The 18,369-nt window shown below is 43.2% G+C and overlaps 1 protein-coding gene across 11 annotated transcripts in view; it reads right to left on the reverse strand.

The window, feature by feature from the left end:
• Positions 1–8,709: 8,709 nt before the first annotated feature.
• The window catches only part of shank3a (SH3 and multiple ankyrin repeat domains 3a), a gene marked incomplete at its 5' end in the record, with an annotated part of 375,301 nt that continues 365,641 nt past the window's right edge, over positions 8,710–18,369 (reverse strand). For all 11 annotated transcript variants that reach the window (XM_082181750.1, XM_082181745.1, XM_082181746.1 and 8 more), the window contains 4 exons: positions 8,710–10,733; positions 14,609–17,081; positions 17,242–17,347; positions 17,672–17,793. In XM_082181750.1, coding sequence (XP_082037876.1) covers positions 10,184–10,733; positions 14,609–17,081; positions 17,242–17,347; positions 17,672–17,793 — 3,251 coding nt within the window. In that variant the 3' untranslated portion in view covers positions 8,710–10,183. The remainder of the gene's footprint in view (positions 10,734–14,608; positions 17,082–17,241; positions 17,348–17,671; positions 17,794–18,369) is intronic.

The following is an 18,369-nucleotide window of genomic DNA, read 5'->3' on the forward strand; positions in this document are numbered from 1 at the left end:
CTTGAAAGGGAACTAGCAACGGCAACTTCAGCACCGCCCTGCACACAATCGAGAAACGCTGGACTAATGTGGCACAGTGATAATAATGAAGCAACAAGTATATTGGTGCATAAAACTGCGGGATGAGCCAAGTTCACAAGCTTAATAATAGGGCAGACAGCTAACAGTCAGCTGGAGCCCCCGGATACTACTGAACATACGTAGAACACAGAAGGTTGTGCTATGAATGCATTAGTCTTGCATACACAGTAGCTATTAGTGTGAGCAATGGCACAGCACATCGGTCTATACAACCTAGTTGAAACACGAGCTAGAGAGGGGCGTGGCCACAAAGTCTCTCAGTCATCCACTGGCTGCTCAGCCATCTTCCCCTGCACAGACAGAACATGTGATGCGAAAGAGGGAATTTCCAGATTATAAAACCTAGCGGAAGTGTTTTGCGAAGACCAACCCCCCGCAAAACAAATGTCCTGAATAGACATGCCTTTAGTCCAAGGCAAGCCCACAACAACGCCAGGAGGGGGGTGGGCACATACCGCTATTAGGCAGTCGACTCCTCGGGAGGCATAAGCCAGGCAAATGGCTTCCACCATCAAGTGCGACAGTTTCTGATTTAAAACTGGATGGCCTTTCTTAGCGCCTCCGAAGCAGACAAACAGCTGCTTGGACATGCAGAACTGGGTGGTTTTATCCACATAAGCACACAATGCACAAACAGGGCACAGGGTGCGCCTCTGAGACACCTCATCAGAGGTTGGGTCGGGGGAATGAAACGCTTGCAGCGTTATAGCCTGGGCTTTGAACGGCATTGAGAGCACTTTAGGTATATAACCATGTCTAGGCTTAAGCCTCACCATGCAATTGTTTGGTCCAAACTGCATACAAGCACTGTTGACAGAGAGAGCCTGCAAATACCCCACTCGCTTCCCACATGATAAAGCAAGCAGTAGCTTCGTCTTGAATGAGAGCACAAATGATAAGTCCCATACTGGCATTAGACGAGGGTGGGGAGGATTCATTCGTCTCACGCTCTGAAGAAAGCTTGTTATTAGGGTGTGTTAACCCACTGAGCAACCCTCTAAAGTGTCCTTAGCCTGACACAAAAGGTCCCTTCTCAATGGGATCGGCCACAGAGGAGTTATCGACAGATTCACCAGCTCAGGAACCCATGGCTGGTTGGGCCATATCAGCGCTATCAGCAAAAGAGTGTCCCGCTTTTCCTTGATTTTCTGCAGCACTAGCAGGATTATTTTGGCCAGGGGAAAAGTGCATTTTTGCTTCTTGGATTTCCTACTAGGGTTTCCTACTTGGGTTTCCTATGCTAGTTTCCTAGTAGGGAGCACTCGTCAGAGAGAAAAACAGCAGGCATTCTCCTCCGAAGCGAAGAGGTCGACCTCTGCTTTGCCAAAGAGGCTCCATATCAATTTCACGGTCTGAGGGTGCAATCTCCACTCTCCGTAAATGATGTCCTCCCTGGACAGCATGTCCGGCTCGCCTCCTGGTACATGGACTGCCCGGATCGAGAGGAAGTGCTGATTCGCCCATAGGAGAAAGCACTGTGCCATTCTCTGCAGGGCGCTTGAGCGCACACCTCCCTGGCGATTGATGTACGCCACCAACTCTGTATTGTCCGTCCGAATTAGAACATGATGGTCCCTTATGAACAGCGAAAATTCCTGTAGGGCGAAGTGAATTGCTTTGAGCTCTAGGCAGTTTGTATGCCACTGCCTCTGGGCACTCGTCCATGTACCAAATGCTGGTAGGGCTCCCCATCCGGTCAATGATGCATCTGTGGTGGCCACCTTTTGTCTGGCCACTCTGCCCACACTGATTCCCTAATCCAACATTCGCTCACGTCGAGCCAGGGTCAGTGTTGCCTCAATGCACGTTGTTCCCGATGGCCCTTTAACCATAGTTGCAGTGACCTCATATGCAGCAGACCCAGGCAGCAAACAGAGGCTGCAGCAGCCATCAGACCCAGTAACTCTCCCTTGCACAAAAGAGGTCAGGACATTGAGAATAGTCTGAACTCTCTCTGTATGTGATAGACTGACAGGGCTGAAGCATGCTCTTCTGCATGTTCAAAGACAGGCCAAGGCACGCTAAATGGACGAGAAGCTTGTGTCTGTGGTCCTCTAGCACACTCTGAATCTAGGTGATGATTAGCCAGTCGTCGAGATAGTTCAGGACGTGTCTCAGGGGTATTTTTTCACTTTGTGTAAGTGCGAGGGGCCAAAGCTAGTCCGAATAGCCGGACTTTGAACTGATAAGTGACACCTTTGAATGCAAACCTCAGAAAGCAACTGTGATGAGGATCTGAATATGATCTGTTATGAAAGTAGGCATCTTTCAGGTCCACAGCAATGCAATAGTCCCCAGGCTGAATGTGTGCGAGGATCTGTTTCACTGTGATCATTTTGAATGCACACTTTGCCAGCGCTCAGTTCAGCGGTCTTAGATCCAAGGTTGGATGCATGCAACCATCTTTTTTCAGAACCAGAAAATAGTGGCTGTACAAGCCACATTGCCGTTGGTCCTCAGGCACTATTTCTACTGCTTGTTTGACCAGGAGCAAGAATTTCTCCACGTAAAAGAGGAGAACCCTGCTTCGGGACTTCTGACATGATCACTCCGCTGAAGCGGGGCAGTCTGTGAGCAACTTGAAGCGTATAGCTGTTCTTTATGGTATTGACAACCCAATCTGACACTGCCACCCACACGCTCAGGCAGCTCGATAATGGATGCGGCAGTGTCTGCTGCGGCGAGGGCTGCGCACTGGTCGCCAATGAAACATTGCCGCTTGTAGACATGATAGGTAATGGATACGCGGCTCAAGGTGCAGGGATATTCACATCTGTCGCCTCGAGCTGAGCCGAGCTTTCGTTCTTCAAAACATTGCCCAGAGCGGAGGTTTTGCTCATACTGTGGACAGCATTTTTAGAAGCAAAAAATTATATTGAGGTATGTTTGTTTTACAACTGTATGCAGTGGTAAAACAATATTCAAGAAAATGTCTGCACTCGCTGCAACCCGCAGAGGGAATGTTGAGCAGATACTGAGGACGGTACATTGATATATACTTAAGAGTATACTGATACTCTTGGAGGATGGTCCGGTTCTCTCCTCGGACATCGCTCTCTTCCTCCGAACAGGACCGTTAGGAACTCTGCTTCTGGTCCGCTGGGCGCCCGGATTGGCGGGGAACCTTTTTTGCACCATAACAGCTTCCTGTCAGATCTCTGATGCAACAGCGGCTCAGGATCGTGTTGCAAGCTCGTGCTTGAAGCGGAGGGGTGGGCAGAGTGTCTGGCTGGTCGCTGCGCTGAAGATGACCTCAATCTCACCTGAGGGGGAGCATCGGCTCGCTTGGGATAGAAGTGGGTCATCATCTTACTAAGAACGCCCCTATGGCATCAAAGAGGCCATGGGGTTTACTGGGGTGTTGAGCAGCTGTGATTTGTCTGAGTTGCACATTTCTGTGAGCATGAGCTGCAGCACTACCAGGCTGCCCATGCTGCGCCCGACTCCCTGGGCGACCTTCTTTGCTACACACAGGGTAAGATCTGCTGCCATGCGCAGCTTTCGAAAAGACTCTGGGTCTGGACCTTCTTCATCCAGGGACTTCAGTCTAGTTTGGAATACTTGCAGGGTCATTGTATGAAGGGCAGATGCTGCGTGTCCAGCTGAAATATGTAATGCCTTATCGTCAATGTGGGCTGTAGTCCAACATGGCTGTGAAGGCAGCGTAGCCGACTTCCATCCGCGGGACGGACACAGGTGTGCCACGACAGCCTCTTCAACGGGATGTGACCCGGGATAACCATGTTTATCTACCCCTTCCACCACCGTAAGTAGGTGGGTTCCTTGGCCAGGGGCTCAGGCTAGTAAGGGGAGCGCCATTACTGTGTGAGCTCATCGTGGAGCTCAAAGAAGGGAGCTGGTCTCTGTGGGGCGTCAAACTGGCAGCCTGCATGGAGAGAAGACCCATCCATCTTCTTCTTTACCGGCTGCTCTGGGACTGACCACTCCAAGCCCATCTCGGCCACAGCCTCTGAAATGATACTCATGAGCTCCCCATCCAGAGAAGTTGGAGTGCAGCTCATCTCTTCCATTGACGCTGGTAGACAGGTCGTCTTCCAAAAAAGACCAGGACCCACACTTCAGAGGCTGAGGCAGAGGCTGTCCTCCGTGTAGGAGACTGGGGGCTCTCATGGAGGATGAGAACACGGGTGCTGGGTCAGCATTAATTCATCAGCAGAGCTTCCCGAGGGAGCTGTTTGTGGCCTCTCCGCCGGCTCTGTGGCGGTAGGAGGGGGACACGCAGAATCCAGCGGGCCGCCTTTGACCCTCATGCAGAGAATCTTGATAGGCAGGTCCTCACAGGCATGGCATATTTTCCTAGCGCCCCTTCATTCGTTGTGCGAGTCCAGGAACTCTATGGGAAGGAGAAAGATTCTGAGATAATCTGGCATTCAGCGCTACCTATATAACGGCTGGGCCCACCCAGCGTGTGAGCGCTTGAGGGCCATTGGCTATTGCAAGTGCAATGGCATGATTCAATCAGGCTTCAGGAATTTTGGAGAAAGGAGTTTCCCTAAAGCGTAAGCTATTACGCAATTTCGAGAGACCGACTCGAAAGGGAACTAAGCAATTCTTGCCGCCCGCCATTCTCAAGTAAGCCATTAACTGGTGATCTTTTATATGCTAATGACATTAATTAGGTGCCATGGAGATCTGAAACCATTCAGCTGTGCAGAATTTCAAAATCATTTGCGATTTATAGATCTTTAATTTAGAAGAGTGTTATGTGCACGGTTTTTGTGCGCTCTCTGAATCACACGTACGCACATTGGAGAAATGATCGTAAGATCAAATGTAGGATGGTTTCTACGCAACATTTTATAAATGAGGCCCTCTGTGTCTTCATTAGCAACAGGTCACAACCTCAACTAAGCAATCAACCCACCAGAAAACAATGCTCATTAAAGCAGTGTATACTGCATTTCTTGCCATTTTTTATTGTGCTTTTGTTATTCAGAAAACAAAATGGACAAACCTGTAGAACATACTGTAGTCATGTGAATGATGTGTTTATTTTATGTTACGTCCTGCCAGTGATTGATTAAAATTACAAAGAAATCAATTACAATTTTCATTCTCGTTAAATATGCAGAACCCCTGATGTCTGCGCTACATTGGGGGGAAAGTAAAGGGCAAAGGTCAGGGATGTGCAAGTCAGTCACTAATTGACTTACTGGAATTCAAGCCAAACAGAACAGATTCTTAAATCCAGACATGAACCCATGAAATTCAATAAATCGGGCCACATATGCAAATCATTGAAAAACATAAAAACTCCTATATTTGTGGAAACAAAGAGAAGAAAAAGGAAAATATGAGATGTCTGTAGTCTCAAGATTTCCAGGAGGTGGCACCATAGTGCTGGTTAGAACAGCATTAGTTCTCTACAAACCTCAAAGAAAAGCTAAAAAACGATAATTACTTTTTGGCACATTTGTTCATTTCCTTTCATCTCCTGCTCGAACAACTATAATATAATGTACACAACATAAAATCAATATGAAAGATGAAAGTATGAGTGATGTGTACGGAACGAAAATCACAGCTCGCAAGTTATCAGAAGATGAGAGGACGAAAACTAGTACATATGGCTCAGAAATGCAGTTCCAAGTCTCCAGAGTGGGACGACATTCACAAAAACATATGCAGACTTGCTTTTGTTCTTCTGGATGAGCTAAAGGGAGGGGCATGATTTTCAGCAGGATGGGGAAATTAAATAGGTCATCTTTAAATAAAAAATTTCCAGCATTTCTGGGAAGATTTTATGCAAAAGTTACCTATGGATTTAACAAGGAATCGGTGTGTGTATTTTTCTGGGGATCTGAATGGTAGGGTCAGGGCTTGTCTGCATTGGAGGACACATACACTAAGTAATTCACAGTTATCAAAAGGGGCCTGACACCAAATGACCCCTCAACACCTTCATTCAAGCCCTTGTACAGTCAAACAGACTGACGGTTTAATGCAGAGCAGCTGTTTTAGGAGGGGAGGTCAGGATTTCTGTTAATGAGCTAAATTATTTTCTTGCAGAAAATGGCATCTAAGATGAGGGAATAAACTTTAAGTCAGAGTAACCACCATATTTACGGTATGAGGCAATACAAGTACAGTCTGTTCAAAGTACAGTATGTCTTAAGGTCATAGGTCACAACCTATTTTCAAAACCCTTAATTTCTGCTGGAAAAGTATATATTTTCTCACACACACACACACACACACACACACACACACACACACACACACACACACACACACACACACACACACACACACACACACACACACACACACACACACACACACACACACACACACACAGTGTGTATATATATATATATATATATACACACACACACACACAGTGTATATATATATATATATATATATATATATATATATATATATATATATATATATATATATATATATATATATATACATTGAAAGGTTTGGGGTCAGTACTTTGTTTTTGAAAGAAGTCTTTTATGCTCACCAAGCCTGTAGTTAATTGATCAGAAATACAGTAAATTCAGTTAATAGGCAAATATTACAATTTCAAATAATTGTTTCCTATTTTAAAATATTTTATCATTTATTCTGTTGATGTTAAAGTTGAATTTTCAACATCATTACTCCAGTCTATCATAATCTGTTGATTTGCTGCTCAATAAATATTTCTTATTATCAATGTTGAAAACAGTTGCACTGCTTAATATTTTTGTGGAAACCGGGATACATTTTTTTTTCAGTAGAAATCTAGTAAATGTAGAATGTAGAAAACAAAGTAAAAGTCTTTTGTGTCACTTTTGATCAATGCGCTATTAATGATTCCTTTAAAAAAATACAATTAAAAAAATCTAGTGCTAGTGTGTATATAGGGTATAATTAATATATATATAGTTTACACACACACACACACACACACACACACACACCCTAAAAATTAGATTACCTTTGCCATATCATTCATCTTTAAAAACAGTAATAAATTGTCAAAAAACAAAACAAAAAAAGAAGTAAATCCCCAAATTAATATCCATTTCTCATAATGCTGTGACACCTACATTTTTTATTGATTTTTCATTCCTAGTAAATTCAGTTGTAGAATGCCACTCCCATATTTAACTGTGTGTACAGAATGGGATTAAGAAGATGAGTGACGTGTATTTAGCTGCACTGTGAACTGGCTGTACTTCAATCGCTCACAGATCCTTTTTTATTCATGTTAAGATAAATATGGTATCTACTCAGAGTCAAAGTTGCTCCTATAGAAGGGGCTTTCCTACACAGTGTTACTGGCGTGTCATCAAAAACACTCGTCTAATGAAGCACTGAGAAGGTGTTGTTGTCCTTGGCTGTTTGCATGCGGACTGATTTTAGCTGACCAATGGGTGAAGCATTAACTCTTTCTGCTGTCACAGTCTGTTTAGAAAAACACACAATAAAAACAAGACTGAACAGAAATGAGCATCAGTGTGTCTGTGTTTGCATGTCCCAGGCTTCATTTTAAATATGCAAACAGGGTAATCTGTTGAGCCCTAATGGAGGGTAGAATCAGACAGGTGGGAATGAATGGCTTGAAATGCTAGCACCTTGTTTTGTGCAAATCACCCCCGAACTCCATACAAAGAGTAAAATCTTCACCTTTTTTGACAGGTGGTTAACTATGCATATATGCCAAACATTCATATATAGATCTATATATTTTTTGATTTTTAAAAATTTATATGAAAACTATCCTATATACATTGCTTGTGATTGATATAAAAAGCAAATATTCTAGTCATTTGACCATATATACAGCTGCAGGATCTCTGGGCTTTTTTTTCTGATTGATTGTTTTTCATTAAATCTTTTGTCCTTAGCTTCATCTTTTAAATAATTGTCATTCTAAAATTAATTCTAAATGAATTCATAAAAATTCTTCTAAGCATCATATTTCACAAGCTACAAAATCCACCTATGAGGAGAGAGAAAAAAAAACAAACACATTAAATAAAGAAATAAAAAAGGCCAAAACAAATGAGCCAAATGCTGCTTACAGCAGGTTACCATATAAGCCATACGGTGGAAACTTTTACAATTATAGATTCTGTCTTCTGGTTTGTTTATGAGATGTTGAACACCAGTCATTACCATCAAGATAAGCTTCAATATTACAGATGTTTCTCGTCCCACAGTGGTTCTGTCATGCACACCTCACACACATTTGTTCACACACTCGCTTACAAGCACACTTATTGCAGTTTCTTATTCAGAATTTCTTATTACCAGATTAAGAAGACTTTTGATTTAGCAAAGTCATATTTGGATAAGAAACTAGTGTGGTTGTGTGCATGAAAGCGTGTAACTGTATTAAGAACACCTTTTTTTTTTATATGAAAAATTACAAATGAAAAATAACAAAAGTGGTCTGTGTGAAGGGCTCAAACATGAACACACACCATTACACCCCACTGTGGGATGTTCAATAAAAGATGGAAGACCAGGTTCTGTAAAACTATAACAAACAAAAGCAAAAAAGGGTGTGGTACAATGCAAATCAATCGAACCAGTCAACTGTCATTTCGTATGGTGATGTAACGTTTCATGCTACAGTCCATCATAAAAGGATAACCATCAAAAAAATCATCTTCAAGACTGTTTTTTGTCTTTATATATATGTATATAATATCATATATAAGTTTTATATTTATGACAAAAATGTTATATTCATATATCTCTATACTTTTTTTTTTCTGTCAAATATATATGTATATAATTGGTAAAAATGAGTAAATTATTGGTGGAATAAATCATCTAGGGAGAGAGACAGGTGCAGTTTTGCCCAGTCCATCCTGTTTGCTGTCCCTCTCCATTTTCAAAGCTATTTAAATACATTGAGATATTCTATCTAATGTCATATTTCCTTTGGAAACCCAAAGTAAGAGTCTGATTATGAAAAAAAGCCACTAGTATTGGTTAAACATTCTCCGAGTGTAGTACGTCCCTCAGCCAGAAGGGGGCAGGTGGTAGACAGAGAGGATCCGGCCACGCCCAGTCTGCTCATCCACTCCTAAAAAAATACTCTGAAAGGCAACTGAACTTCCTTTTCTCAACAGCATCCCTCCTTTTTTCTGGATTAATGACGCAGTGGTAAGAAGCAGATAGTAAAGTGGGGAAAAATGGATTTGGGACTAAGGGATTAGTGGGTGTTTATCATGCTAATAAAACTGAAGAATCAATTATGAGATGTTCTGCATGAGCTTTGTTCAGACAAAGACAAGTTTTGGTGTATTTTTGTCGCTAAACATGAAATCTGAATTTTCAAACTACATTTGTTTTGCAGGATGTTTGAAATTGGATTTAAATGCAGTGCGAATTTAAAGTAGTTTTTCCTAATTCAGTATGAAATTTGTATACCCTCAGTTTTGTCAACTATATAGTGTAATAGTGTATAGTAAATGAGTGAACGACTGAGTGGTTTCAGTATTTGCAAAAATGCATAAAATATTTCAATGAATTAGAGTTCAGCACCACGGCAAGAATCCATGACGAACATGATTCCAGATTTTGTTACTGAATGTTGACTATACTGCCTGAAAAAGCGGATCTGATTTCATCAGTCAGTCCTAAAAATCGGATTTGTGTACAGTGTGAACAAAGTCAATTTGATCACTAAATTCACAGCCCCTCCCAAACACACAGCACCCATGTGATTGGATGCTTAAGATAGTGCTACAAAAATGGCATGGAGCAAACACCCACTTTACCAATGATAGATTTAGGAAATAAAGGGGTTATTTAAAGCTGAAGTGTGTCATTTTTGCGGCAATCAGAAATGGCTAAATTAATTATTGCGTTCAAATTGTTTCCCAAAATGTACCATTGCTTGCACAAACACTGCAAATGTTGGTGTGTCGTATTGATTTGGATGCTCAAATGATCAGAGCAACGTTTTGAAGGAAAATATTAAGCTGGGATAGGAGAAAGTATTTTAACATCAAAATGACACACTTTGGCTTTAAAGTTCAAGAATCACAAGTAAAATAAAAAGACAAGTAAATATGAAAATAAAAGAAAACTGTGTGGAGACTAGCTACAGGCAGAGGGAGGCGCTTGGTCAACTCTCTAGCAGCAGTTTAAGAGCGCGCTCAATGTTCATGCGATGACCGACGCGAGTCACGCCCAGCTCAGCGAAGTCCTCCTTGGTCAGAGCGGGCAAATGGGAGCCCTCGATCTCATGCTCCTGGAATCGCTCCCGGTGTTCGGCCAGGTTAATGCTGGCCAGCCAGTCGCCCACGTCGTACTTGTTCCACAGGTGGAGGGGTTTCTGGTGGAACGGCCGAAGGGCGAGCAAGGGGGAGGGCATGCCTGGCGAAGGGGCGGGAGAGGGAGAGCGACTCCGTGCACTGGAGCTCCTCATGACGAAACGCACTTCTTTCGGTTCGTGAGGGAGACTGAGGCTAGACGACTTAAGGATGGTGGGGGGAGTGATGGGAGAAGTGGCCAGGCCAAAGCCCCGGATGGGTCCCAGAGGATCTGAGCGGTCCGGGGAACCGGGGCTGGGCGTCCGCCGGGTCACTGGGTAGCGGCTGCCTGGTCTGATGGTGTAGGTGGTGCCGTAGCCTCTCTGAGAGATAGTATGGAGCTCCCCCAAACTGCTGAAGAGTCTAAAAGTAGAGAACAGAGACAAGAGAAAAGGAAGAGGGAGAGAGGGTGAAAGTCAACTTTTTTGAGAGAAACGGCAGGTATGAGTCCTGAGATTCAGTGGCTCTCTTGCCCAGTTTTAGTAACAGCATCAGCTATGTTAGGACTCTACGCTTTTGAGTTAGACGTGGCAAACGCATTAAAACTAGTGTTAGTGAGATGCTTCATTAACGCATTTAAGCTCTAACAGAAGAAGACCAAAGGTGTTAGAGACCTGTGGAGCAAAGATAGATAGAATTCCTCGTACGATCAAGCATGATCAAGATTATACAGAGTGAAATCAAATCTGAATTTCCGAATCTTGGAGTTTTTAGAGTTAATATTTAGTTTTGTTTTTAGAGTTTATATATTTGTCATAGAACTTACATTTAAAATGTTTCCTTCCTAAAATGCACCCTATTTACACTGTAAAAAAAATTACTATTTAATGAGTTTTAATGTTAACTACATTCATTAACATGAGCATGTACTGTATTAGTCTACTAATACATTACTACTACTAATTACTAACATTACTAACTAGTTTTTATTTATTAAGTTACATTAACAAAGATTATACTTTAACAAATGTATTGGTCATTGTTAGTTAATGCATTAACTAATGTTAACTAACGGGACCTTATTATAAAATGTTACCAAAATATCCAGTGCAGTAAGACAAAATACACTATAATACACAATATATTATGGCATGCTGCTTCTCAATTTTGTTATGTTTCATTTTAAGAATATTAAAATGTTCTAGTTAAATTTAGTTGAATAGAAACATAAACTAAACACATAGTTGACCAAATGCATATACATAATAGTTTTTTTATTTTAATTTCAGCTGTTGACACTAAAATCATTTATTAAGCTTGTCAAGACTGAAAGTGTTTAATCTTCTAGTTAAAGTTCTGCACGCTACAACTGTAATAGGCAAGAGAAACTCTCTTTCCACTTAAAACCTGCCTCCGTGAGCACTGAAGTGAAGATCAGACATAATTACTCAGTAAACAGTCAATGATAATGACTGGGGTGTTACGTGAGTTTGAATGAAATCTGAATGAAATGTATAACGTGTCTAGATTTACACAGATTTTATGAGCACTTTACAGCAGAACACTGAAAGCACAACCAAACATGCACCACATGAGAAATAATAGAAGATGACAGAAGACAGATGTATAGACACGCATAACATCTCAACCTTCAAATTACATATGATGTATTATTTTTTAAATACATAATATAGGATTAATATGTTGTATATATATCCTATAATATCCAACATCTATAGTATTTTAGGATTAAAGGATTGTATAGAATTCATAATTTGATATTTTTACGTGAATACGAATAGCCAAGTCAACAATATTTATGCATCTGGCTGAAGAGGACAGAACTTATTTAGCAATATGAATGCAAGCTCTGATCATTATCTATCATATCTGTAGAAGCAGCCTATGAAAAATCTAAAGGAAAACAAATGTCCTATACCTGAATTGATCAAATCCTTTTGCCTGTGTAACTTGATGATTGAGGACAATTAAGCAGAGGGGGCCTGGCCAAATTAGCATAGGGCGGGTCAGTAGATGAGGAAGGGTGGATGATGATCAGGGCTTGACTTAGAGGTGTGGAAACAGACAGAAAAAAGAGATGAGATGATTCATGCGCACTTACACAGGTGCCCGGCTCTTCTGGGCTTAGCCTCAGATTCAGCTCTAGACAGAGCAGCGTAGCATGCAAAGAGAGAGAGTGAGAGAAATAAAGAGATAGAAAGGGGGGAGAGAGAGGGGGAGATGGAGAAAGAAAGAGAGAGAAAGAGAGAGAGAGAGAGAGGGGGGGGCAATGAGAGAGAGAGAGAGCGGTCGGTTAGCATCAGTCCATGACAGAACAAAAAACAAACACCACACACATCACATCCTCAACAATGTCAATCGAATGCAAAACAAATGCGTAGTGACACGGACCAGAGCGCAGCTATCCCCAGACGTCAGCTTTCAATAGTGGAAGATGCACATATACACATAGCCAGTAATGACTGACTTTTTTTAAATGATGACGTGAAATTAAAGTATTTCTTTGAATACATCTTGTGTCTGGGGTAAGGTGCCGTTCTGGTCAAATGAAACAAAAATTAAGCAAAAAAATCTAAATGAACAAATATGTATGAAAAATAAACAATGCATAAAACTACATGATCAACCATTTTTCTAAGAAGAAGCCGGAGCGGTCACTGTGTTAGCATGATTAAAGGATGAAAGTGTCAGAAAGATACAGAAATGAAACACTCAGCGAGCACAGTAAGCTTGGACAGCATGTCTGAATGATGGGAAATAAAAAGAAACGTTTTAAACCACTATGTAGACTGAGAGGAATGAGTTATTATGATGACACTGATGATTATGTTGGTTGTATGTTGGATTTTCTGATGAGAAATGGCAACTTTCAGCTGGTATAATTTAAACAATTTAATTTATTACAATCCAATTTGGTTTATGAATAAAAATTGCATTTTCTTAACACAGGGGCTGGACAAACATGAGTTTTTATGAGGAGTAACGTATCTCAAAACACTACTGTGAGTAATATGGTTCAAACAACACATTCATATCGTAGAATGTTGCAAAAAACATCAGTCACACATGGACCCACATGCATACTGCTAGCACAGTGCCATAGAGGAGCAGGCTGCAGGGAAAAGCTCACTAAGTTAGATGTGTCAGAGTTTGGAAGGTGGAAGGTGAAAGGTCAAAGCCTGAGATGGTGCATGCCCTCAGGCCATCTGTTACCTTGTGAACACCCAAATGGCAAAAGACAGGAACGTAAAGAAGCACTTCATGGTTAAAATCCAATTCATGTCAATGTAGTCAACCTACATTCTTTTGAGTTGTATCATGTATCGTACACTGAAGGTGTCATAGCGAAACTGATGACCAAAACGGATGCACTATGGCATATTTTTTTGTTAATTTGCCAGGGTGGACAAGGGAACACAATAACCTGCAGAAGTTATTAATAAAATCAAGAGCAATGTCAGCAAAAGTGATTGAGTATGGGATTAGTGGATTGTTAAACAATAGAAAATAAAAGGAATGACATTTGATTTACCCTAGTGGCTAAAAGCTAAGGTTTACTGTCTTCCATGTCCTTGTCACATCTGTTGGGATATAAAGGACTTCAGCTGTATTTGAGGATATATGCAAAATAGTACAAAGCTGGTGCTTTAAAAATCAAGACAGAAAAAGCATTGCCCTTTGAGCTCTTATATGAAACAACTTAATTAATAGTTTTAACTCAAACTGTCCCTGTAGCTCTGGTTATGTGTATTTATGGATCTACAGAAATGTCTACAGTATATCACTCTATTGTCTACGGGTTGTATGGTAGAGCTTTGAGATCAGCCTGAGGCCGTTCTACGTTACTTACCAGTGGTTGTCGAATGCTGAGATAGTTCTGGGGCTCCAAACGTCTCAATGAAGAAAGCATGTTAAACATTAACACTTAATATTTCTACATAATTAAAGTTCTGGATTTGTTTTTCTTGGCATGCTTTGGGGCATGCCATTTTCACGAGGATATTTAATATATTTTGTGCATGTTCTTTTTATTTAATATTACTGAATACAAACTGTGAGTTTAAATTGAACATCGTTAGTCAGATTTGGGAAAAGAATTGCACAAGGTAAATGTTCTCACTGCCATTTAACCAATAGGAAACTTGCATTTGCAGTATAAACAACTTATTTTTTCCCTTTACTATGTTGCTTTAAAAATGTGTTGTTTATTTTCATGGGTGTTTGTTTCGGTTGTGAAATTGATTTGCGTTTGCTCTTCTGCAGGATTCATGCCTTACCTTGCACCAACCACGGGCGATTTCCTTCCGGGGTCAAGTGAAGCTCCAAGTGGCTCTTCCCCAAGTGAGCGTGTGTCCTTGTTCAGCTGCTGCAGCCTTGAGCTGAGCTCACTGATCACAGTGGGCTTGCCTTCCTCTGCCCCCGAAAGCGGACGGGGTTCCACAGGGTCCCCCCACAACTTGGAGCGTCTCTGGAAGAGGTAGCGGGGTCTGGCCGGGCCTGAGGCTCCCGCAGCAGCAGCCAGCGCAGCCGCGTGCTGCTGTGAGAGCAGTTCGCTATCAGATGACTGTTTAAGCAGGGGGTCCCTGAATGTCACCGGGCCCTTGCTGAGCTGGGACTTGAGCTTTGGCTTTGGAGGCACTGGCGGCTTATCAAGAATGAACGTCTGGCCATCTGCGTAGGTGGTGTAGGTGTCCGTGGGCTCGCCGCTTTCCGAGGACAGTGTAGACATGCTGGAGACAGTGGAGATGGTGCTCGTGGTCTCCAGGTGGTGATCGCTGGAGCTACGAGTGTCTACCTCTTCCACCCCGGAGTCAGCAGCAGACTCTGGGCCCAGGTGGGACTCAGATGGCTTCCCTGAGGCTGCTTGCGGGCCACTGCTAGCGGGGACCTGTGCTGCTGCGGCAACCGCTGCTGGAAGGGTAGGGGGTGGGGGTGGAGCTGAGGGCAGGGCAGAAGGGGTTGTCTGCCCCAACGTATGAACAGGAGGTACTGCAGTTACAGGTGTCTTTCCAAGAAGGCCATTGGCAAATTCATCCGGAGGAGGAACCACACCAATTTTACGAAGATCCTCTCGCGTCTCCTCATCACTGGAGGAGAGCATGGCAGGTGGCAAGGTGACTGTGTAGGGATCAACATCCTCCTCGGAACTACCCTGAGCCAGAGTTTTATCTGAGGCTGGGCTGGGAGATGGCTGGGAAGCTGGAGCTGTGGCTGGAGGTGGGGTTGATATCGAAGGAGCATCAGGACCAGGGGACTTGGCGCGTTTTATTTCGGCCAACATGGGTTTTGGGCTCTCTGACAATGCCCCGTTAGGAGAGGGGACACTGTGCTCTGGGCTGGGCCCCACAGCCTGCCCATTACTTGTTGCATGAACCATGATAAGCCCAGCAGTTTTTTGCTGAGATGTGTCCATGATGCTGATGATCATACTTTTCTTGTCCTCAATTTTGCTCTCCTCCTTCCTTTCTGTCCTTGTTTCTAACTCTTTCCTGGTGGATATGGGACTTCCCCACTGAATTTTACTGGTGGGGGCGGAGGTCTCGTAAATTCTTTTTGTCGCAGGGGAAAAGGGAGGTGAGGCAAACTCCCCCTCACCCTCTGATCGCTCAGCCTCTTTGGTCTGGGTCTCCATATACAGCACCCCTCCAGCTGCTTCGTGTTTAGTTCTGGGCTCAGGGCTGCTTGAAGGGGACTGACTCTGGGAGGTTAATGCTCGTTCCCTTGCGGCCAGCGCAAGTGCCAATGGAGAGTTAGGGTCCAGGGGCTTGCCCGTCAGTGGGTGAATGAAGGTGGTGCCCCCAGGAGAGGGACGCAACGCCAAGGCGGGAGGAGGCAACTGACCAAGTTCACGTGTGAGCATTCGTTCATCGACAGAACGTGATGGTGTGAGTGAGGGGGCCTCAGGGGGGGGTGCTGAACTGCCCTCCATAGTGCCCACTGATAGGAAGACTGTAGATTTCCGCCTCTCCTCCAGACGACGTTCCCGGTCTTTCACAGCATCAGCAATTGCAGCCGCAAAAGGTCCTTTCCCTTGCAGCAGTCCCTCAGCCTGAGCTTGACTGCGTTCCTTCAACAGCTGCTGCTGATGATGATAGAAATCAGCCCTGCTGGTGTGGTGGGCAGCTAGGCGCCCAGAGGGAGAGTGCTCTCTCGCATGGATGGATGCCAGTGCTAGTGAGGCTCTCTCCTGAGCATCTTCCACCTGCACTTGCTTTACAAGTGGACTCTTCCTCCGCTGTGGTTTGCTGGGAGGCGGCATGAACAGGCCTACGCTGAACTGGCCCACATTGGCGTAGGGGTTATCGATGACTCGACCTTTCCGCTTGATCCTCTCGGGCGGAGTTGAGATAGGACCTGGCCTGGGGATGTCAGTAGGCTCTACGGGGAGGTGGGTGGAGTCCTGCAGAATGATCATGGAGCGGGCTTTCTTCTGCCGTTCCATGTGGGAGGCATGGCGAGGCGGCTCATAAAGCTCAGCGGACATTGTCTGTGGCAAAGCGTGCAGTCTCGGTTCAGAGCCTGGTTTAAAACTGGAACGGCTGGGATCATGAATGCGGCCAGGGGGAGGGGGTGGGCAGAACGAAGGAGGGGGTCCAGTATCTAGATAGTAAAGCGACGGGGGAGGTGGGGGAGCCATTTGGGGAGGTGGAGGAATACTATGGCTGTCTCTCAGGCTGTCCGTCATGGAGGAGCTCCGTGGAAACCTGTGTTCCGCTGCTAGGGCAGACAGTCGATCCTCTTCGGTTGCTCCTGCACAGACAGACAGATAGATCTATACAAATGTATTTGGGGTTTTGTTTGAGCTTGGATGATGAACAAGTGTGCAATATTATGCAGATTTGGTCTTTGCTCTTTCCTTTAACATTACTGTGTGTCCATAACTGTATGTAAAATATTTCTGAAGGATTACCAAAAGACTTTGTTCTAGCCATGCTTTTCGGCAGCTGCATGTGGGCTTTTTCCAATGCTGGATGAAGAGCACCATGAAGAGCAAGTCCTTGCCGCTCAAAAAGAGACTGCACAAAAACAGAGAAGACATATATGTTAAAAGGTAAAGCAAAAAATGATGTCATTATCAACAGAGTGTTTCTGCTTGCCGTTGTTATTGTAAGAGGCTTTAACTCCGCTGAAAGTACCTTTCATGTTGAGTTTTAGATGCTTATATACAGTGAAACTATACTGGTACATTAGACCAGCATCGAACCTGCATAAAATCAGTTTTTCAATTAGAAATTCCACTGTATACAACTCCACTGTATACAGATAACATATCTGGTCAATACAGCTGAAATGGGACACTTTATGATAATTTGAGTGTGTGTGCACATACTGTATCTTACACTGATTTCTGCTGGTGTCATTCGGCGACTGGTAGGACGTTGCTTCACCGTGGCTGCTCTGTAGTCTTCTACCTTTGGCCTCAGTACTGTCTCCTGAGAGGCCAAAATCTCATCTAGCCTTTCTGATAACAAACACACATACAAAAAGTTCATTACACACATCCAAACAAATAGTACTCAAAAAGGTGTAATATGAATCACATCTGATCACAAGCTTTCAAATAAAATAATAACAAAGTAAATATGAAATGGAAATGCTTAATGCCATAAAGTGAATTAACACAATGCAACAATGCATCATTGCTCCTCATTTATGGCAAAAGGTGTAGTATGACACACTAGCTCAGTTCCAACCTATAGATCTGCCTGCTGTATACTGTCTAATTGAGCAGTGCCATTCACATTGGATGCACTCTTTTGTTCTTTTGAAGTTTAGCAAGGTATGTTTACAAAGAAAAACAATTAAAAAACAACACAGATGGATAGAGAATACATCCTGTGTGAATGGTCCCTAAGGCAGCATCCTAACTGAAATAGAACCTCATAAGTGACTCATTTGGGACACTCCACACGCCACACAAATAGCATTCCTCACATGACGCATATGAAAGGCGAAAATCACAATGCATTTCCACAGAGTTTAGAATTAGCACATGTTGCTGCCCTACGAGTGTGATATTCAAATAAGCATGACATTT

The sequence above is a fragment of the Leuciscus leuciscus genome, assembly GCF_965113295.1.
Source record: "Leuciscus leuciscus genome assembly, chromosome: 10".
Lineage (NCBI taxonomy): Eukaryota > Metazoa > Chordata > Actinopteri > Cypriniformes > Leuciscidae > Leuciscus > Leuciscus leuciscus.